The sequence below is a fragment of the Amblyraja radiata genome, chromosome 24, assembly GCF_010909765.2.
Source record: "Amblyraja radiata isolate CabotCenter1 chromosome 24, sAmbRad1.1.pri, whole genome shotgun sequence".
Lineage (NCBI taxonomy): Eukaryota > Metazoa > Chordata > Chondrichthyes > Rajiformes > Rajidae > Amblyraja > Amblyraja radiata.
In genome coordinates this window covers 23,254,384-23,277,504 of record NC_045979.1, presented here as the reverse complement: position 1 = coordinate 23,277,504, position 23,121 = coordinate 23,254,384, and the positions used below count along the sequence as shown (strand labels likewise).

At 48.4% G+C, this 23,121-nt stretch overlaps 1 protein-coding gene and 1 long non-coding RNA gene across 2 annotated transcripts; one reads left to right on the top strand and one right to left on the bottom strand.

Moving 5' to 3' along the window:
- The first annotated feature begins 2,016 nt into the window (after positions 1 to 2,016).
- On the top strand, positions 2,017 to 22,089 carry LOC116986883. The gene is made up of 3 exons (XR_004415592.1): positions 2,017 to 2,113; positions 14,168 to 14,175; positions 22,080 to 22,089. It is a non-coding gene; the product is annotated as an uncharacterized LOC116986883 (long non-coding RNA).
- Positions 5,506 to 11,036, bottom strand: LOC116986882 (ETS domain-containing transcription factor ERF-like). Its single transcript, XM_033042651.1, has 4 exons — positions 10,657 to 11,036; positions 8,572 to 8,806; positions 8,132 to 8,247; positions 5,506 to 6,976 (listed from the first exon to the last, which is right to left on the bottom strand). Exons 1-4 carry the CDS (start codon positions 10,703 to 10,705, stop codon positions 6,303 to 6,305), a joined length of 1,074 nt encoding a protein of 357 aa, XP_032898542.1. The 5' UTR covers positions 10,706 to 11,036; the 3' UTR covers positions 5,506 to 6,302.
- Positions 22,090 to 23,121: the final 1,032 nt, after the last annotated feature.

Genomic DNA, 23,121 nt, shown 5'->3' with positions numbered 1-23,121 from the left:
TAAATGTGAGGTTATCCACTTTGGTAGCAAAAACAGGAAGGTAGATTACTATCCTACACCATGCCTTCATCTCCTCCCGACTGGACTATTGCAACTCACTTCTCCTTGGCATCAGCTCCACCTACATCAACCGACTCCAACTGGTCCAGAACGCAGCCGCCCGACTCATCACCCACACCAAATCCTGGCATCACATCACTCCAGTCCTCAAAAAACTTCACTGGCTTCCCGTCTCCCACCGGATCACCTACAAAATCCTGGTCCTCACCTACAAAGCCCTCCACCATCTGGCCCCCACATATCTCATTGACCTCCTCTCCCCCTACCAACCCTCACGGTCCCTCAGATCCACATCAGCCGGTCTCCTCTCCATCCACAAGTCCAACCTCCGCAGTTTTGGGGACAGAGCCTTCTCCAGGGCAGCTCCCAGGCTCTGGAACTCCCTCCCCCAACTGATCCGCAATTCCGTGTCCCTCCCCATCTTCCAGTCCCGCCTCAAGACCCATCTCTTCACCTCTGCCTATCCTTAGCCCCACGTCCCCGTCCCTTTTCATCTGTGCATTAATTGCCTCATGCTGTGTTTTGTATTGAATTCTGTCTTTACTTTGTGTACTAGTCATGTCTCTACTATTTATTTCATTCCCCTTACATGTTTTTCCTATACATGCTCAATTTTTGTAAGGTGTCCTTGAGACTCTTGAAAGGCGCCCATAAATAAAATGTATTATTATTATTATCTAAATGGCGTCAAGTTGGGAAAAGGGGAAGTACAACGGGATCTGGGGTTCCTTGTACATCAGTCTATGAAAGTAAGCATGCAGGTACAGTAGGCAGTGAAGAAAGCGAATGGCATGTTTGCCTTTATAACAAGAGGAATCGAATATAGGAGCAAAGAGGCCCTTCTGCAGTTGTACAGAGCCCTAGTGAGACCACACCTGGGGTATTGTGTGCAGTTTTGGTCCCCTAATTTGAGGAAGGACATTCTTGCTATTGAGGGAATGCAGCGTAGGTTTACAAGGTTAATTCCTGGGATGGCGGGACTGTCATATGTTGAGAGAATGGAGCAGCTGGGCTTGTACACTCTGGAGTTTAGAAGGATGAGAGGGTATCTCATTGATACATATAAGATTGTTAAGGGTTTGGACACGCTAGAGGCAGGAAACATGTTCCCGATGTTGGGGGAGTCCAGAACCAGGGGCACCAGTTTAAGAATATGGAGTAAGCCATTTAGAACGGAGACGAGGAAACACTTTTTCTCATAGAGAGTGGTGAGTCTGTGGAATTCTCTGCCTCATAGGGCGGTGGAAGCGGGTTCTCTGGATGCTTTCAAGAGAGAGCTAGATATGGCTCTTAAAAATAGCGGAGTCAGGGGATATGGGGAGAAGGCAGGAACGGGGAACTGATTGGGGATGATCAGCCATTGAATGGCGGTGCTGGCTCGAAGGGCCCGATGGCCTACTCCTGCCACTATTGTCTATTGTCTTATCTGCTTCCTACACTAGCACATTTGCTTCTAGCAATATCTTGGTTCATTAAGCCTTTCCAGTCTGCCACCATTTAAACAACATGCCTACTTTGAGATTTCCTGATCACAGAGGGGTAACCACATTTTGTTCCGTCTGCTATATTTTAGACCATTCACTCAACTAGTTTAAATTGCATTGATGCCTCCTGTCATCCTACTCACAGCTTAGGAGAGTCAAGAATGTTTAATTGTCATATGTACCAAAACGGAACAATGAAATTCTTATTTGCAACAGCACAACGGGTTTGTAATACAGTCCTCAAAAGAACATTATAAATAAACAAAAAAGTGAAATAAATTTAAAAAAAAAAAAAATGTAAAGCAAATCCCGAAATTGTCAATGCAACCAAGAAAATTCATAATTCAAAATTTAGTTGACGTTCAAAATGTTCAATCGCCTAATATTTGTTGGAAAGTAACTGCAACCTGAATATGGACATCACAGTTTTCAGACTCCTGTACCTACTTCCCAATGCCAGGAGTGAAATGAAAGCATGGCCAGGGTGGTGTGGGTCCTTGTTGATGCTGGCTGCATTGTTGAGGCAGCGCACCCTATAGATCCCTTTGATGGTTGGGAAGTCAGTACCCGTGATAGACCAGGCAGTATCCACCACTTTTTGTACATGTTAACAGTCCCATCTTTGTCTTTGTGTCTTTGGCAAACTGAAGAGTTACACTCTGTTCCCTGAAATAAACCACTGAGCGACATTGTGAATAGCTGGGACGCCGACACTGATTCCTGCAGAACTGGCTATTCATCATCTGCCAACCCCAAAATTGAGGGAGAGAGGGAGAGAGAAAAACCCCCCAAAATAAAACCTGGTCCCTTCCCCAGAGCACCCGAGGTGCACCTTCACCCAGAGGGGCTGATACAGGAGAAAGAAGAAGCTCACCACTAACATCAAAAGGAATTTGGATGGGCCAAAATTAATACATTGAGTTGCTTGTTCCATACTGGAAGATATTAACCCTCTCACCTTCTCTCCTGATTTACAGACACAGAACAACTCACTCCCTACTGAAGAGGTTTGACACTTTCACATTTCTCCCAGTTGCATATACCAGACAGCTCACTTCTGTGAGAAGGGATTAAGAGACAAGAATAAAGAGAGAGATGACTAAACCGGTTTTTGGGGTATGACGCGTGAGGAGTCCTCACATTTTGTAGGCGGGGGGGGGGGGGGGGGGGGGGGGGGGTGGCAGCAGTGAGAAATCCCCAAATAGCCACCTAGATCCAAGAAAGTGAATAAGGACATTTACTGGAGGTTATTCAAAGGGAAAGGATATATGGAATGTGCTCCCAGAGGAAGCTGTAGAGAATGGGACAATGCAGGCATTTAAAAGGCTTTTAGACAGGTAAGGACAAGGGAAAGGTTTAATGGAATATGGGCCAAAAGTAAGAAAATATGACGTTCAGCTATAAAACCGTATGCACATTCAAGTTAGGCCAAAGGACCCGTTTCCACGTTGCGTTACTGTAAATCAGAGAGGGAATGGGAAGGAAAGAGATATAGTGGCTTTGCCTAGCCTTCCCCACTAGACACAGAAATGTCTTATGCAGACTGTTTCTGGGCGAGACGTTGGTGATAAGAGTAGATTTGTGATTTTGGTAGCTCAGCACTTCGTGACAATCCCTCGGCTGATCCACAAGGTAAACGGATTGAGCTCGAGTTAATAGGATAAGATTAGATCAGATAAAGTCCTGAACTGTGACAACTCCAGGCAAGGATTAGACGTTTACTGGGGCAGGAACCTTTCCCAAACCCCGAGAACTGGGAGGGGGTCAATGCACCCAAAGAATTGAGACCGTCATCCTCCAAACTGAGAGAATTTCAGTCTACACCCCCCCCCCCCCTCTTGACTGTGGGGACCCCCAACGAAGTATACCCTAAAAATGGTCTAACTTTTTTCTTTGTTGTCTCTTTTAATCCCTCCGATAGGAAGTGAGCTGTCGGAGAAATATGTGAAAATGCTTAATCCCTGGTGGAACTGCACTGGTCAGAGACCTCCAGCCAGCATAACATCCTTCCACCACAACCCTCTGGCTTCTATGAGTATGGAAGTTTCGGAATTCACACAACCAAGTCTCCATGGATCCCATGCACCTTAATCTTCTGGATCAGCTTACCATGAAGGACTTTAGTACAAACATGTAAACATCCACTGCCCAACTGTCATTTATGACCTTTGTCACCTCGTCAAAAATCTCAATGCAGTTTATGTTGAAGGAAGATTGGCATACAGGATTAAGGAGTTCCTCTCCTGGGAGATTTCACCAAACAGATGGAGACTAGTGTCCCAACAAACCTAGTAAATTAGTGTTGCAGGAAGGGCTTTAATGGGAACAGCTGGAAGGAGAGGATCAATGGAAGGTCAAGGCAATTTGTAGAATATCAAACTGGGGGGTTGCTAAATGTGAAGACTGGAAGAAATGGTAAAACAACGCATTTGAAATCTGCTTATCCAAATGCGTGCAACTAATGCAGGAAGATATGCTCAACTCTCTTGTCCGACAGTGTGTGGTGATAATGTAGGTGGGCTGATTATTGTTATGTTACTTTTATTAGGACCCCATCACACATTTAATTAACTCTTTAAGATGGTACCATGTAATCTAGAGAACCTTGTGTGCTTAAAGGGAATACGGTAAAGGAGGCCCTAAGGAGTTAAAAGAGAGCACAGCATGGGGAATAGAACAACAGCAAATGTAATTGGAGCAGGAATCAGGGTTCCCAAGAACCAGATGCTGCATCATCAAGGGCCTGTCCCACGAGCATGCGACTGCATGCGGCAAGCGCAACTTAACGTGGTCGCTTGAGCCGTACGGCCTTGCGGTGCCGGTCCCACTTCGATCGCCAGAGCCGTATGGAGTTGGGCGGAGCTGGTCCCGACATCACGCGGGGCTCCGAAAAACTGAGTGTTCAAAAATTCCGCGCGGCAACGGCCTGCCAGCCCGCAGCCGCCTCGATGGCGTACGCACCGCCTCGACGGGCATACGCAGCGTCTCGACGCCGGACGCACTGTCTCAACGCCTTACGTCATGCGCGAACTTCCCGCGGACTTCGCTCGAACTTCACGTCACTCACTTGACCTCCGCGCGGCCCCCGCTTCCGATTTGGTCGCGCTTGCCGTATGCAGTCGCATGCTCGTTGGACAGGCCCTTCAAGCTTTCAGAATAATAGGATAGCGGATTATTGGAGTGTTCCTCCAGATGATTAACGGCACAAATCACAATAAGTTGTACACCATTGCAAAGTAACGAGGGGTCTGAATGTGTGACTTTTAGAGTAGAAGGCAGGATGGAAAAGCAGGAGGGATCACTGGAAGGATCAATGGTTACAGGTGACAAATAAAGCTGGAAAGTATCCTATCTCCTAATATCAGGAAGTGTGGACAGAGTGGAACCAAACAACGAACAGCAGTGGAAAGGATTGTTGAAGTTTGTTTCCAGGCCTCCAAACAACAGTGCTAATGCAGGCCAAAATCAGAAGGACGAGTAACAAAAGGGCCATACAATAATCGTGGGGCATGTAGACTGAGAAACCAATTGTGTGGGGAGGCGAGGCGGGAGGATGTGCAGTGGCGGAATGCGGAGGCCGGGGTGGAGGGGGGGGGAAGAGTCAGGAGAGTTGGGGGAGTGTGGGGAGTTGGGGGAGCGAGGAAAGTTGGGGGTGTAAGGGGGTAAGAGTGTAGAGAGGGGGAGAGACAGCAGGGCGAGGTGAGAGAAAGGAAGGAGAGTTGAGAAATGGGGGAGGGGTGAGTGGGGGCTGGGTGTCGTGGGCAAGTGAGGAGAAGGAGCGTGTGGAAGTGGGAGGAGGGGTCAGAGGGGAAGAAGGAGAATGGGAGGGGGGGGAGAGTTGGGGATAGAAAGGAGAGGGGGCAAGGCAAGACGTAAGAGGGGGGAGGGAGTACAGGTGAGAGGGGCAAAAGATAGTGTGGGGGAAGGAGTCGGGGAGAATGGAGAGAAGACACAACTAAAGTTTAGCTAAAATCTAATTTAATATCTTATTAGGTTGAACAATAAATCTCTACAAAAATATATACAAGGAGTACATTCCAGGGATATTGTTTTATCATAAAATTACATTTCAAATTCAGAAACACCTCAGCAGGCACAAAATGGTATTAATATTCATTTTTAAAAACTTCTCGCCACGAATAAAGAGCAGCCAACCCGCTCTTTAAAAACGGCAAAGAGCAGAATTATCTAGGGTGCTTTGCTCAGGGTCAAAGAGCACGTTGCACAGAATATTGACAGGAACAGCACAGCTCTCTATACCACACACAACGTGCAGGCAAGGCTCACAGGAACTTTAACACAGACCCCGAGCTCCTGGAGTTGAGATCCAGGAGTTTTTGGGTGGTGGGAGTGAGCGAGAGGTGGGAGGGAAGGTAGTGGTCATGGTGAGGGGTAGTGAAGTGGATGAGATAGGAAAGATGTTTTTGGAAAGAGGGAGGTAATGAGTGGAAATGGTAATAGGAGCATGAAGATGGAGAGGGCAGAGTAATGGGAGGATGAGGGTAATGAGAGGATGGGGTAACAGGAGCATGAAGATGGAGAGGGCAGCGTAATGGGAGGATGAGGTGGGGTAAGGGTTGGGTAATGGGAGGCAGAGGGGCAGGGTGAAGAAGATGCGGAGGGAGGAGGGTTTGAGCAAAAGGTCTGGGGTAGGGGGAAGGATGAAGGGATGTACTCCTTCCGTAGCTCAGCTCCAAACTCAGCAGTTCAGTCATTAGCTAGGCAGCGGTGGCTCCCGCTCCCAGTCGTCTGCCGGGATCATTCTGTGCCCCTCACGACTGCCCCAACACCGTCAGGCAGGGTGGGGGGAGCCCAGCGGCCAAGGCTGGGGTCGCTGCCGGGACTCTTCCCCTCTATCCGCTGCATCTTGAAGCGCAGCTTGGCGGGCAGGCAAGGAGAGCCCACCTTCCTCGGCTGCTCGCTCGGGGCCGGCGGCACTCCCTGGACCACAGCCACGGGCCTCTCCGTCCCCCGGACCCTGCGGCCGAGCGGCGGGGGCTGCAGCCGGAAGCTGGTCGTCGGCTCCTCCGGTGGAGGGGGAGGCCTGGCAGGGAGATGTCCCAGAGAGCTGGGCAGGCGGTGGAGGCTTGGGGGGTAGGCCCGGACCCCGGATCGGAGGTAGAGGAACGTCTCCTCGGGGCTGAAGGTGAAGTGGAGTGGCCCGCCCGGGGGTGAGGCTGCCCCCAGCCTTTGGTGAGACAGGGTGGAGAAGGGGCTGGCGGACTGGGGACACAGCAGGGGCAGTGGCGAGAGGAAGGGGTAGGCCAGCACTCTGGCCGGTTCCTCGGGCTCCAGAGGGCCCGGCGTCCCCACACTGCTGTCAGACACGGAGCCCCGGGCCGGACGGAGGGGTCCGGGAGACAGCGGACCAAGGGATCGAAGCAGAGGGTAGGCCGAGGGAATTGGGGGAGCGCTGTGTGGCGCCATAGCACCTGGGGAGGGTGAAAGAAAAGATGAATTAAAAATTAGAAATGCATGGAGCCCCGATCCCACAAAACTAGAGCAGACCCTCACCCACAGCCACACCTCACCCTCCTGCCCAACCTCTCTCACCCTTGACCCCTACCCACCCTCTCCTACCCTTCTCCCACTCTCTTTCGCCTCATGTGCACATTCCCATGCGCACACTCCCTGTTCACGCACGCTCTCTCTGCCCTTGTGCGCTCTTCCCCACCCCACCATCCAACCCTCTCACCCTCCTGCTCCCTTTTCTTCCCCACCCCTTCACCATCCACCCCTCTCACTCTCCTGCCCCCTGCCCACTCATGCCCAAAGCCCACCCTCACTTGCACTACTCCCTCGGCTTCTTCTCTTACTCCCCACCCCCCTGCTCGCTCACTTCCCCCTCTTTTCACCCTTGCTGACCCTCTCCCCACTCTCACGCTCTGCTCGCCCTCTCCCCAGCCTCGCGTGCCCTCACCCCCTCAGCTTGCCCTCACCCCTATATCTCACCCACTTCCCATACCGTGTTCACTCTTTTCCTCCCCTTGTTCGCCCTCTCCCTCCCCCGCTCGCCCTCTTCCCATCCCGCCCGGCCTCCTACCCTCCCTTGTTCCTCCCTTGTTCTGCTTTTATCTCCATCGCTCACCCTCTTCCCCACCTCACTCTCTTTTTCTTCCCTTGCTCACCATCATTACGCCCTCGCCAGCCCGCTTACCCTCGTCCTCTTTCCCGTCCCTCTCCCTCAGCCCTCCTCCCTCCCTCACCCTCTTCTCCCTTCCTCCCTCCTTTGCCCTCTTCCCCCTCCCTCACCCTCTTTCTCCTCCCTGGCTAATGCTGTCTCCCCTTGCTCGCTCTCGTCCCCCCCATGCTAGCCCTCTTTCCCCCCACTTCATCATCTTCCCCCTCTCTCACCTCTTCCCCCTTGTTCACACTCATTGCCCCCTCGATCAACCTCTTGTCTTACTTCCTTCCAGGTTTTAACATTCATCGTTCCCTCTCACACCTATCTTTTACACTCTCTGCCACCCTCTTTCTCAAACCCCTTGATTAGATCCCAGCACATAACTCAATTCCTGGTATCTAGTATTCTATCCATGACCCCCTGAACCCCTGGATTAGTTTCCACCCTCATTACCCCTACTTACCACTGTCCCGAAGACCCAGGAGGGGGTGGCTGACCATCACCAGGGTACTGAAGTTGAACTTGTAGGTGAATCTCTTGCCTTTGGTCTTATTAAGGATCCGCTTGTTGTAGTAATACCTGGGGTAGAGATGGAGATGACGGTGGAGAGAAAAATGGAGGGGGAGGGGGAGGGGGATGCGGAGGGACATAAATGGGACATAAAAAGAGGGATGATGAGTTCAGGGAAGAAACAAAAAAATGGGAAGCGGAGGACATGAGGGGGCAAGTGTGAATGTGAGGGTTGAAACTTTATGTAATCCCTGACCTGGGGTTATGTGAAAGTATGTTAAGGGAGTTCCACTCCTGATGAGACAGTGTGGGGGAAGCTTCACTCTGTGGCTGACCCGTGATCTGGGAGTGTGTGACGGGACGGTGTAGAGGCAGCTTCGCTCTGTATCTAACCTGAGGGCCCTGCTGAGCTTATCGTAGTTCATCTGAGGCTTGCACTTCCTCGCTCCCCACAGGCGAGCCACCTCGTCGGGGTCCTTGATGACAAACTCCCCGAAGTCTCCCTGCCATGCGATCACCTCCCGGAACTCCTCCCTGCGCAGTAGGTCCAGGATGAAGTGCCAGAGCTGGACTTGACGGCTCCCGGGGCTGGAGTCAGGCTTGTAGGCCCAGTCTGGATAGCCGATGCCTGCGGAGAGTAGGCCCGAAGCACACAGGGGTCACCAACAGGACCAAAACATAGGGATAGAACTAGGCTTGGCCTAGGAGATGGGTCAAAAATATAGAACAAGGACTCAGAGAGATAGGTATTGTGCAAGAGGTAGGCTGAAAAATATCAATAGGCAGCCTGAGAAATGGGCCGTAAGATCACCCACTCACATTTTCACTCACACGACTAGGGTGATAGTCCCAAACACCCAATCCACAGAACAGAGATGCATAGATGCCTAGCTAGGTTGCGCAATAGGGCGACACGGTGGCGCAGCAGTAGAGTTGCGGCTTTATAGCACCAGATCCGGGTTCGATCCTGACCATGGGTATTTGTCTGTACGGAGTTTGTAGGTTCCCCCATGATCTGCGTGGGTTTTCTCCGGGGTCTCCGGTTTCCTCCCACACTCCAAAGACGTACAAGTTTGTAAGTTAATTGGCTTGGTATAATTATAAATTATCCCCGAGTGTTTGTAGGATAGTGTTCGTGTGCGGGGTGATCGCTGGTCGGCGTGGACTAGGAGGGCCGAAGTGCCTGTTTCCGCGCTGTATCTCTAAGCTAAACCTAATTAATAAGCCAAAATATTTGGACACGCACAGACAACTAGTAGAAAAAGGCTGAGATAGAAAAGTTAGGCTCCAAATACAGACCAGAGACATAAGTACAATTACCAAACCCTGAAGGAGAGGTCGAACACAAAGGATTTGCACTCGTAGCCTGGGAAATAGGCCGGAAACTTTGAATACAGGAGTTAGGAGTAGATCACACCTCCCCTCCAGAAAAAAAACTGGGCCTGGTGTGGACAGGAAGAAACGTTGCTGCCAAGGAATAAGCAAAGCCTGGGAGGTACCCCAGAAACATCTAATACAGAAATGAAAGGATATTTTAAGGTTAGGAATGTTGCCCAAAATACAAAGAGAACTGGTAGACACAAGTGAGCAGTCCTGATATCTTGAAAGCAGAGAGTTAGCTGTCAGTCATGCCTGAATAAAAGGCCCAAATGCAGTAGGTTAGTAGCACAGCTGGGCAATCAGCCTGAAACGAAAGGATTAAACTGGGCACGGGTAACTGGCTTGGAATATGGAATATGGACACAACAAACTCTGAGGAAAATGTCAAGCCTGAGATTCAGACTGAGAAATAGAAATGCAAAATTCTAAAATCAAAGCATGGAATGCAAGGAGATTTTACAGGATCATCAGCACACCGGGCCTGAAATGTGGTAGGTGATCTTTAGATACCTGGGTAAGTAAGAACAGCAGACACAGTAAGTTTACTGCGAGATCGAGGGAGTGCCAATGCTGGAAGAGCATTGAGCAGTGGAAATGAAGGCACCAAGTAAGCAAAGGAGTGCCATGCCGTAGTAGAGGCAGTGCTGCGGGAACGCCGTACCTCGAGAGAGCCGGTCTTGAGCGAGCGCCGTGCCATGGCAGTGGCAGTACTGTGGCAGCGCCGTGCCATGGCAGCACCGGTCTCAAGGGAGTGCCATGCCGTGGGAGTGGAGGCACCGAGGGAGCACCGTGCAGTGAGATGGGAGGCACTGGTGGAGTACAATGCTGTGGGGGAGGCACCGAAGGAGCGCTGTGCCATGGGAGAGGCAGCAGTGAGGGAGCACCATGCCATGAGAGGCAGTCATGTGGGAGCTCCCTGCCACAGGAGGGGAGGCACTGAGGGAACTTTGCACCTTGGTCAGAGGCGGCCAAGGGAGTGCCATGCCACTAGGAGGGGGCTCCCCCCACCCTTCACCATCATCCCTCCACCCTTCACCATCATCCTCCCAACAACTTGCAGACCCCAATCCACTGGAAACTTCCCCCAGCTCTCCTCACCTCCTCCATCCTCCTCCTCGTCCTCCTCCTTCACGCCACCAATTTTCATGGTCAGTCTTCACCTGGGTTTCTGGGCTTTGGTCCGGGGGGGGGGTTGGTATCAAAGTTGTTTCACTTAGCCCACCAAAAATAATAAATGTTCAGAAAACTGAGAGCAACATATGCCTTATAAATGTCGGCACAATATAATGAGTTAGGGGGTTGGTGCCTTTAAGAGAGGGGGTGTCTGACATCCCCTTTAAGTAAATACCCCACACTCCTCCGGGGCGTCCATTTTGCCCCCTGGAGCAAACGTCGTCTCTTTCGTCCCCCCCACCGCTCAAGTCCTCAGCTCTGCTGCGACCGGAAGTCCCCAGCCTGACCGGACGTGATGGTCGAAGGGGCGGGTCCACCGATCAGACTGAGGCCACGATTCCCTTCGCCCTTCCACCTTCGGCGCATGCGTACCACTGGCGGCCTGACTCAATATTATACCATGCGTAAAAATAAAATTAACATTGTGTTGAGTTCTGGTTCGATTTTCATAATGGTGTCATTATGCTGAACTATTTAAGGAACAATAAGATTTGTATTTACTGTAATATTTTTATTTGCCCCTCACTAAGATGGTCGCCCACACGCCGCCATCTTGGTGAAGTCGATGTGTGCATTTGCGCAATACGCATGCGCGTTTTGTCGTCGCTTAAAAGGCTCCAAACAACTCGTTAAAGAGACTTGGTCCAATGACCTCTGAATGTCCTAAACATAACCTGAAGACACTCGGTTACATGGCATTGTCATGAAAAGTGATCTATACATCGCACGGTGGGAGCCTGTTTAATCATTGAGCCATAGGGAGGTTGCACGGCAGTCGGGTCAGGACCCATGACCCGTACTGTTGCCACGCAACGCCAACTGGAGTACACGCGGTGAACTGCAGGTGAGCACTTACCATGGATTCCAGTGTAGCGGGCCCGTCTTCTGTCTCAGCATCTGCACTCCACAGTGACTGATTCCACACTCGCGGATCCCGGGCCAGCTATCCCCGCGGCCGGGGGTGGGGAGGAGGGTGGTGGAGTGCTGATGCAGCGCAGTCAGTGGCTCTGGGTCGCGGAGGGACCAGACTGTCCCCAACTCTGCTGCAGCTGATGGGGACGTTGGCGGGTAGTCCGGAGGGGTGGGGTGGGGTAATTGGGGGGGTGGTCGTGGGGGAGAGGGTGGGGGTACGGTCTGGGGGAGGGCGGCAAGTGGTCGGGGGAGGCGGGGTGCCGATGCAGCGTGGTCAATGACTCTGGGTGGGCAGAGGGACAAGACTGTCCCCAACTCTGCTGCAGCTGATGGGGACGTTGCCAGGTTTTTGTCCCCGTGTGTCCGCTGCTAGGAGCCGCGGCCCTGCTCAACCCGGCCCCGTGTGTGGGCGCTGCCGACCCACAGCCCATGACAGTGCGGCCGCACAGGGGGAGGGTGGGTGGAGGATGGCTGTGGCCAGACAATGCTGACCCCGGGGGGAGAGTGGGGGCTGTCCCGAGGGATGCGCTCCTACGGCCGCTTAAACCTTGGTGCTTGGGTTTAGAGATCAGAACCAGGCCATTTGGTTCAGAGCGCTCAGTCACCCTCCACAATTATTTACAGTGCAAAAATTGTTTTTTAACAGGTAAGAAAGTACTGTTTTGTGTGTTAACAGTGTATGCCGGAAGCTGCCATGTCCTCCAGATGGATTGAACTGCTCCATGCGCAGTGCCGGATTTACGTATAAGCTAAACAAGCTATAGCTTAGGGCCCCCACTTTCTAGGGGGGCCCCTGAAAAAATTGATGGGCCTCGAGGTCTAGGGGGGCCTCCGGCCAAGTCAGAACACCTACCGTTCAACTCTGGGCGGCCCCCCTCTCTATCTCTCTCTCTCCATCTCCCCCCGCTATCCGTGTCCGGGCCGCCGGGCTCCGCTCGCTCCTCATCCGCCGGCACGGCAGGCCGCCTTGCACATGCGCACAACCACGGCCAGCACATCATCGGCCGCCCTGCGCATGCACACTGCAACGGCAACTGGTCGGCGCTGGGCACTTTCTCCCTCGCTTTGAATTGTGGGAGATTTGGCTGCCATGGCTGTCCGGTCGTTGGGGGCCTCACAAGTGGAACAGCTCTTCATCTAAATCCGGCACTGTCCATGCGTCACGCCCTTTGACCCGATTACCTTACGTGCAACCCCCCCCTATAGGGCATTGACAACAGGCCCTTTGGCCCATCGAGTCCCTACTAACTCAGTAGCATTTAATTTTTGACACATCCCTGTCAATTCCACTCAGATTCTACCATCTTAACAATGACCATCTATCTTATCAAAGATGTGGCTACAGGCACTCACATGGACCCTGGCTATGCCCAGTCCAGAAGTGCATTGGCACCATCCTCCATCTCTCTGTGCTGCACCGACTACTGCATCAGGGCTGCTTACTACACCCGTGCAGAACTTGCTGATTTAATTAATCTTACCACTAACTTCCATCCTGCTCTCAAATTCAGTTCTCTCTGAAACCTCTCTCCCCTTTCTTGATCTCTCTATCTCCATCAAAGGGGACAAACCTGTGCCTGATATCTAGCACAAACTCACTGACTCCTATGATTATCTGGGCTACTCCTCTCATTGTGCCTCTTGCAAAGACACTATCCCCTTCTCTCAATTTCGCTGTCACTGCTGCATCTCTTCCCAAGATGACGCTTTCCATTCTCAGACATCCAATATCTCCTTTTTCTTTAGTTCGCATGATTTTCTGCTGTCATAGATGAATCCCTCAATCACGTCTGCTCTTACTCCCCCTCCCTCTAGACGGAATAAGGATAGAGTTCCCCTGATCCTCACCTTTCACCTCACCATCCTCCGTATCCAACACATCATTCTCAGACACGACCTGTATGCTTTAGAGTGGGAGGAGACCGAAGATCCCAGAGAAAACACCCCTAGGTCACAATAGTCCAAGCCCCTGACCAATGTATTGTACATCTGCAACGTGATCCATAACTCTTAGACTTGGTGCCTCAGCCTATGAAGGCAAGCATGCCAAATGCTTTCACTTCCCTATCCACTTGTTCCTCTGTACATCAACACTCCAGAGGTCCCTGCCATTTACTGTAGGTATCCTGTTGGTATTTGAGGTTCCAAAATGCATTGCTTCATGCTTGTTATGCTTGAAGTGTGGGCCAGGATGAGCTTTACACTGTCGTTTGAGGATATGAACTCAGAGCATGTTATGAACTCAAGCCTGCTCTGCCATTCAGCAAGATTGCGACTGATCCAATAGTAACTGAAACTCCATATTCCGATGACTTTCCACCCCGATGCTTGTTAGAAATCGATCAACCCCCTCCCTAACATATGCATGGATCTCAAGTTCTCATCTCTCCCACAAGAGGAAATGTCCTCCCTGCATCCACCCTGTCAGGACTCTCTACTCCTTCAGGATCATGTTTAAATCAAGGAACGAGTGGGGTGATGAGAACAGATGGATTGGAGTGCCGAGGTAAGTCCAATAAGTGAGGTGGCGAAGTGAGGTTGACGGAGGAGGGAGTTAAAGGGAGAGGTGTAAGGATGGAAGAGGAACCTTAAAGGGTGAGATGGTTAAAGGGTTATGAAGGTTATTGGATTAGAGGGGAAGGTGTTCAAGTGGAGGAAGAAGATGTGTTGGTCGAGGGACCAGAAGCGAAGAGATGAGGAAAGGGAGGGTACATGAGAGATTTTAAAATACATTCAGCCAGGATTTTTGAGCAGTGTGTGCATACACCTTCCAGAGCTGGACTTATCTTAGGAACTGTAGCCAGGCACTAATTGGTATTAGTTTATTATTATAACATGCAATTAAATATGGTGAAAAAATGTGTTTGAATGCTGTCTAGGTAAATCATACTATAGATGAGAACAATCAAGCCATACATACAACAGGCAGCATCTATTGAGCGAAGAAAATAGGCAACGTTTCGGGTCTGAAGAAGGGTTTCGACCCGAAACGTTGCCTATTTCCTTCGCTCTATAGATGCTGCCTCACCCGCTGAGTTTCTCCAGCATTTTTGTCTACCTTCGATTTTCCAGCATCTGCAGTTCCTTCTTAAACATACATACAACAGGTAGTGCAAAGCGAAAAATAGCACTGTACAGAATATAGTGCTGCAGTGGTACAGCTACAGTGCTGCAGCGTTATTGAAGTGTCCGTGTATTTCTGAGACAGTGTCCCTGATTTGGAGGTTTCAGGGCAGTTTTGGAAAGGAATATAGATTGTCTGGTAAATTAGGTCCTGAATTAGGGGAAGGCTGATTTCAATATGACAGAAGTAGACTGTCATCGAGTCATCAAATGATACAGCACAGATACAGGCCCTTGGGCCCCTCAAATCCACCTCAACCATCAACCAACTATTTGCAGTAATCTCTCATTAATCCTATTTTATTTATCCATTTACTGGCAGCAGTTACGTGCAGGTAGATTCAGAAACAGATAAAGAAAGTGCAGGAGTTTACTTAAAAACAAAATCATGAGGGCAAAGAGGGCAGGAAATAATAGTGGCGGGCAGGATTGTGGAAAATCGCACAGCATTTTATAGGCCTGCAAGTCAGTAATCAGGGACAATGGGGCAACTAGGATCAAAGTAGCAACGTGCGTGTGGAGCCAAAGAATATAGGTGCAGTCTTAAATTAATACGTCTCATATATATTCACTAAGGAGAAAGACATTGTCATTGAAGAATTCAGGGAGGGGATGGTGAAATTCTGGAGCATTGTTAGCATTCAATAGGAGGAGGTATCAGATGTTGTAGAAGATTTGTAGGCAGGTAAGTCCCCAAGGGTGGGTGAGATGCAGTTTGCTCTGGGAGGCAAAGAGAGGAGAAGGCAGGAACTCTGACAGATTTATATATCTTCATTGGCCGCAGTTGAGATGCCATGTGATTACGGGCCAGTGAATCTGACATCATCAGTAGGAGGGAAGTTGTTGGGAATATTCCTGAAGAAACAATGTGATCTACATTTGGAAAGGCAGGGATGAATCAAATGTAGCTAGCATAGCTTTGCAAAGGGGAAATCCTGCCTCGCTAATTTGAACTTCATGAGCAGATAACAAAGGGAATTGATGAGGACGTGTGGTTGATGTCATCCATATGGACTGTAGTAAGAGTGTTGACAAGGTCACTTGTGGTGTGTGGAAATGCAATTAAATGGAAAGAGCCCTTAGGAGCCAGGGCACATTGGCAAATTGGATGCACAATTGGCGTGGTGCTCGGAGGCATAAGGGCAAGCATGGACAGTTGCTGTTGTGACGGTACCCATGGTGCCACAGGGATCAGTGCTGCGACCCTGATTATTTCTTCTATAGATTAGTAATTTGGATATGATTATTGGAGATACGATTAGTAAGTTCACAGATGGCATAAAGATTGATTGCGTTGTTGGTAGTGAGGAGAGTTGTATACTGCAGGATGATAGTGATCAGTTATTAAGATGAACACAGCAATGACAGATGAATTTATTCTGGATCAGTGTGAGATGATGCTCTTTGACAGGAATATTAGGTCATACATCATGTATGGTAAGGCCCTTGGGCATGTTGACAAATGAAGGGAAATTGGTGTAGAACTCCAACAATCCCTGAAGGTGGCAGCACAGGTACATAAAGTGGTTAAGAAGGCATGTGAAATACTTAAGAAGAGGAGGAGAACTTCTTCAAAGTAGGCATACCTTGAGGAGATTTCACAGTAGAGTAGACAAAGTGTTTAAGAATGGAGAATCTGAAGAAGGGTTTCGGCCCGAAAACGTTGCCTATTTCTTTCGCTCCATAGATGCTGCTGCACCCGCTGAGTTTCTCCAGCATTTTTGTGTACCATGTGAAATACTTAACTTCATTGGCCAGAATGTAAATGCCAGGAAGTTGTAAAGTTATAAAATAATAGAGCTATACAGCACTAAAACATACCCTTCGTCACAACTCGTCATTGCTGACCAAGTTGCCTAATCGAGCTAGTACCACTTGACGTCACCTGTCCCATAATCCCTTCAAATCTTTCTTATCCATCTCCCTGTCCAAGTGCCTTTTAACTGTCATAACGTTACCCACCACTATCACTTACTCATTCCATACACCCACCACCCTCTCTGAGGAAAAGGCCCCTCAGGTCCCTTATAAATCTTTACCCTCTTAAAAGGCCTGGGTTTGATCCTCTCCCCGGGTGCTGTCGGTGTGTAATTTCCTTCGGATGCCTCGGTTTTCTTCCACATCCCAAAGATGTGTGGGTTTCAAGGTTAATTGGCCTCTGTAAAATCACCCCCAATGTTTTAATCATGTATAATAATAATAATAATAATAATAATAATAATAATAATAATAATAATAATAATAATAATAATAATAATAATGGATGGGATTTATATAGCGCCTTTCTAATACTCAAGGCGCTTTACATCGCATTATTCATTCACTCCTCAGTCACACTCGGTGGTGGTAAGCTACTTCTGTAGCCACAGCTGCCCTGGGGCAGACTGACGGAAGCGTGGCTGCCAATCTGCGCCTACGGCCCCTCCGACCACCACCAATCACTCACACACATTCACACACAGGCAAACGTGGGTGAAGTGTCTTGCCCAAGGACACAACGACAGTATGCACTCCAAGCGGGATTCGAACCGGCTACCTTCCGGTTGCCAGCCGAACACTTAGACCATTGTGCCATCTGTCGTCCCAAGACATGTATAGTCTTTCCGCTATTGGTTAGCACACACCAAAAAGCTTTTCACTGTACATGTGACAATAAACTAAACAAAAACATTCTAGCCTTTCGAGCTTCTTCTTATACTTAAAATTCTTCCAGATCTAGTAACCTTCTCGTAAATAAGTTTTTTTCTCCCTTTGTGGTTTAATGATATCCTTTGTATCATAAGGCAAACCGACTGTACACATTACTCAAAGTATGGCCTTTACCAATATCTTGTATTGCTGTAACATAATGTCCCAACTCCTGCATTCAATACCTTGAACGATGAAACCAAGCATACGAAACACATTCAAGACCCTATCTACCTGTGTCACCACTTTCATGGAACTATGTACCTGTACCCTAAGGTTTCTGTTATCATCTCTAGGGCCTTACCATTTACTCTCGAAGTCCTGCCCTGATTTGTCTTACCAAAATGCAACAACTTACATTTATCTGAATCAAACTTTCAACTCCATCTGCCATTCCTCAGCCCTTTGGCTCAGTTAATCCAGATCCAGTAGTAATTTCAGATAACGTACAATATGACAAATGTAGGTGTCGTCTGCAAACTTGCCAACCGTGCCATCTATATTCTCATCCAATTAATTAATGTAAATAACAAACAGCAATGGACCCAAACACAGATTCCTGTAGCACACCACTTGTTACTGGCCTTCAGTCTGAACATGGAAAAATACAGCACAGGAACAGGCCTTTGGCTCACAATGTCCATGCCTAACATGATGCCAGGTTAAACTAATGGCTTTTGGTTGTTCATGATCCATATTCCTCCATTCCCTGCACATGCACGTGTGGTAAATTAGATTAGTAAGTATGCAGATGATACCAAGATAGGGGGTGTTGTGGATAATGAAGAGGATTTCCAAAGTCTACAGAGTGATTTAGGCCATTTGGAAGAATGGGCTGAAAGATGGCAGATGAAGTTTAATGCTGATAAATGTGAGGTGCTACAGCTTGGCAGGACAAATCAAAATAGGACGTACATGGTAAATGGTAGGGAATTGAAGAATACAGTTGAACAGAGGGATCTGGGAATAACCGTGCATAGTTCCTTGAAGGTGGAATCTCATATAGATAGGGTGGTAAAGAAAGCTTTTGGTATGCTAGCCTTTATAAATCAGAGCATTGAGTATAGAAGCTGGGATGTAATGTTAAAATTGTACAAGGCATTGGTGAGACCAAATCTGGAGCATGGTGTACAATTTTGGTCGCCCAATTATAGGAAGGATGTCAACAAAATAGAGAGAGTACAGAGGAGATTTACTAGAATGTTGCCTGGGTTTCAACAACTAAGTTACAGAGAAAGGTTGAATAAGTTAGGTCTTTATTCTCTGGAGCGCAGAAGGTTAAGGGGGGACTTGATAGAGGTCTTTAAAATGATGAGAGGGATAGACAGAGTTGATGTGGATCAGCTTTTCCCTTTGAGAATAGGGAAGATTCAAACAAGAGGACATGACTTCAGAATTAAGGGACAGAAGTTTAGGGGTAACATGAGGGGGAACTTCTTTACTCAGAGAGTGGTAGCGGTGTGGAATGAGCTTCCAGTGGAAGTGGTGGAGGCAGGTTCGTTGGTATCATTTAAGAATAAATTGGATAGGCATATGGATGAGAAGGGAATGGAGGGTTATGGTATGAGTGCAGGCAGGTGGGACTAAGGGAAAAAAGTTGTTCGGCACGGACTTGTAGGGCCAAGATGGCCTGTTTCCGTGCTGTAATTGTTATATGGTTATATGGTTATGCAGGTGCCTATCTAAAAGTTTCTTAAATGCCACTGTTGTATCTGCTTCCATCACCACCCCTGGCAAAGTGAGCCAGGACCCACCATCCTCTGTGTAAAAAGCTTATCCCACATCTCCTTTAAAGTTTGCCTCTCTCACCTTAAAGCTGTGCCCTCTAGTCTTTGATATTTTCACCCTGGGGAAAAGGTTCGGACTGTATACCCTATCTATGACTCTCATAATTGTATGTACTTCTATCTCCCCACCGCCTCCAGTGCTCTGGAGAATATAATCCAAGTGTGTCCAACCTTTCCTTGTGGGTAATTCGCTCTATGGCTATGGCACCATTTATAAAATATTGGCCAGGTCACAGCTGAAAGATTGTGCAGAGTTTAGTCACCATACTCTAGGTAGAATGCAATTACACTAGAGAGGGTGCACCAGGATGTTGTCCAGGATGGAAAATTTCAGTCATTAGATTGGATTAAATGGGGTTGTTTTTCTCAAAGTGGAGGAGGCTGAGGGGGATGGGTGGTGAATCTGATTGGCGTAGGGGAGGAGAGGAGATTTACTAGAATGTTGCCTGGGTTTCAGCAACTAAGTTACAGAGAAAGGTTGAACAAGTTAGGGCTTTATTCTTTGGAGCGCAGAAGGTTAAGGGGGGACTTGATAGAGGTCTTTAAAATGATGAGAGGGATAGACAGAGTTGACGTGGAAAAGCTTTTCCCACTGAGGCAGGTTCGTTTTTATCATTTAAAAATAAATTGGATAGTTATATGGATGGGAAAGGAATGGAGGGTTATGGTCTGAGCGCAGGTATATGGGACTAGGGGAGATTATGTGTTCGGCACGGACTAGAGGTGTCGAGATGGCCTGTTTCCGTGCTGTAATTGTTATATGGTTATTATATGGTTATATAAAATTATGATGGACAAAGATATGATATGTAGTAGGAGACCTTTCCCAATAACAGAGGTGACAAAAATTAAAGGACGTTAGTTTATTGTAAGGAGTAAGAGGTTTACGGGGTATCTGGGGCAGATATGTTTCACCCAGAAGTAGTTGGAATTTGGAACACACTGTCTGAGTGTGGTGCAGGGAGGAACTCTCACAACATTGAAGTATCTCAGCAAGCTCTTTAATTGCGAGAGACCTTAGGGTAGTGGGCAGTGAAAACAGTGGGTAGACAGTGGGTTGGAGGGGGATGATTGTGTGACAGGCTGGGCAGTGGGTGGGAGGGGTTGTGGAGAGAGGGGGGTGAGTGTGGCAGTCGGAGGAGTGGATGGGCAGTAGATGGGAGAGGAGTGGGATGGATGAGGTTGTTGGGGGTTGGAAGGAATAGGGCAGGAGCAAACTGTATGTGGGAGATTGTTGGGGTGGAGTAAGTGGGCATAGATGGGAAGGGAGTGGGTGAGAAGAGAGGGGATTGGGTGGGCAATGGGTAGAAGAATGGGCGGTGGGGTGGCATGGACATAGTGAGCTATGGGTGGAAGGCGATGGGGTGGGGTGGGTGTGGTGGGAAGTGGGCATGGTGGGTGTTTCAGTCGAGGCTGGGTGGGACTTTTCTTGCATGTTCTCCACTTGGTTTACCATATTGGGTACTGACACCTGCTCTGCTCCGTGATGAACCAACAGTCATCACGCTCATCGCAGTGACCTGTCATTCCAATTCCCTCGACACTATCTCCTGGACCTCTCTGTCTGTGGCCTCCTCTCTGTCCCAAAGAATCAGTGTGTCAGTTCCTGGAATAGCAGCTCATTTTCCATCCAGACGTGTGGCAGGGCTTGGGATCAACACAGAATTCAACATTTCTATAACCAGCCTTTCTAGTTTGGGTAAAAGCTTATGAACTTCTATTATAAATGCTGTATTCTGCATCTTGTTCAGCTCTTTCACCATTGTCCACACACAATTCCCATAACTTACATCTTCTTCAGAACAAACACTCACCAACCCCTCTTAGATGGGAGCAATAGCATGGCTCACTCAGCCAGCCTTGGTCTCCATTTCTTTCCCTTTTGCTATATTCCTCTTCTCGTCACCTTAACTGGAGGGGGACCAACGTTCTGGCAGGCAGGTTTGCTAGTGCTACACGTGTGGGTTTAAACCAAATAGCGGGGAAGAGGGGTTGACAAATTGGGAGCATAAAGATGGAGTTAAAAGGGATGTGAGTACAGGAAAAGTTATAAAAGACTCCCGAATTAATGGGAAGGAAAGTTCGAGAAGGGATAAGAGAGTAAGGTCAGGGCCAATAGTGACCGGTGTGAGTGGGGAGGTGAATACCGAAGTTAAAGTGTTGTATATGAATGCGTGGAGTATAAAAAATAAAGTGGATGAGCTTGAGGCTCAGTTAGAAATTGGCAAGTATGATGTTGTGGGAATTACAGAGACATGGCTGCAAGAGGGCCAGGGCTGGGAACTGAATATTCAGGTGTATACATCCTATCGAAAAGACAGATAGGTGTGCAGAGGGGGTGATGTAGCGCTGTTGGTGAGGAATGAAATTCAGTCCTTTGCAAGGGGTGCCATAGAATCAGGAGATGTAGAGTCAGTATGGATGGAATTGAGGAATTGTAAGGGTAAAAACACCCTAATGGGAGTTATCTACAGCCCCCAAACAATAGCCTGGAAATAGGGTGCAAGTTGAATCAAGAGTTAAAATTGGCATGTGGCAAAGGTAATGCTACGGTGGTTATGGGAGATTTAGAACATGCAGGTAGAATGGAAAAATCAGGTTGGTACTGGACCCCAACAAAGGGAGTTTGTGGAGTGCCTCCGAGATGGATTCTTAGAGCAGCTTGTACTGGAGCCTACCAGGGAGAAGGCAATTCTGGATTTAGTGTTGTGTAATAAACCGGATTTGATAAGGGAACTCAGGGTAAAGGAGCCATTAGGAGGTAGTGACCATAATATGATAAGTTTTAATCTACAATTTGAGAGGGAGAGGGGAAAATCAGAAGTGTCAGTATTACAGTTGAGCAAAGGGGACTATGGAGACATCAGGGAGGAGCTGACAAAATTTGACTGGAAAGAGGAATGACAGGGATGACAGTGGAACAACAATGCAGGTATTTCCGGTGCAAGATCAGTTCATTCCAAAGAGGAAGAAAGATTCTAAGGGGAGTAAGAGGCGACCGTGGCTGACAAGGGAAGTCAAGGACAGTGCAAAAATAGAAGAGAAGATGTATAACATGGCAAAGATGAGCGGAAAGCCAGAGGCTTGGGAAACTTTTAAAGAGCAACAGAAATAAATAAAAGAGGCAATACGGGGAGAAAAGATGAGGTACGAAGGTAAGTTAGCCAAGAATATAAAGGAGGATAGTATAAGCTTCTTTAGGTATGTGAAGAGGAAAAAAACAGTTAAAACAAATGTGGGGCCCATGAAGACAGAAACAGGTCAATTTATTATGGGGAACAAGGAACTGGCAGACGAGTTGAACTTTGGATCTGTCTTCACTAAGGAAGATACAAACAATCCCCCAGATATACTAGTGGCCAGAAGACCTAGGGTGATGGAGGAAGTGAGGGAAAGTCACATTAGGCAGGAAATGGTGTTGGGTAGACTGATGGGACAGAGGGTTGATAAATCCCCAGGGCCTGATGGTCTACATCCCAGAGTACTTAAGGAAGTGGCTCTAGAAATCATGGATGCATTGGTGATCATTTTCCAATGTTCTATAGATTCAGGATCAGTTCCTGGGGATTGGAGGGTAGCTAATGTTATCCCACTTTTTAAGAAAGGCGGGAGAGAGAAAACAGGGAATTATAGACCAGTTAGCCTGACATCGGTGGTGGGGAAGATGCTGGAGTCAATTATAAAAGATGAAATAGCGGCACATTTGGATAGCAGTAGCAGGAACGGTCCGAGTCAGCATTTATTTACGAATGGGAAATCAAGCTTGACTAAACTTCTGGATTTTTTTGAGGATGTAACTAGGAAAATAGACAAGGGAGAGCTAGTGGATGTAGTGTACCTGGACTTTTAGAAAGCATTTGATAAGGTCCCACATAGGAGA

Excerpts from the sequence above, each read along its gene's own strand:
- LOC116986882 (XM_033042651.1), bottom strand. The coding sequence starts at position 10,705 with ATGAAAATTGGTGGCGTGAAGGAGGAGGACGAGGAGGAGGATGGAGGA. Across the intron at positions 8,248-8,571 it reads AAGCTCAGCAGGGCCCTCAG|GTATTACTACAACAAGCGGA; the intron begins GTTAGATACAGA and ends TCTCTACCCCAG. Across the intron at positions 6,977-8,131 it reads CCTGGGTCTTCGGGACAGTG|GTGCTATGGCGCCACACAGC; the intron begins GTAAGTAGGGGT and ends CACCCTCCCCAG.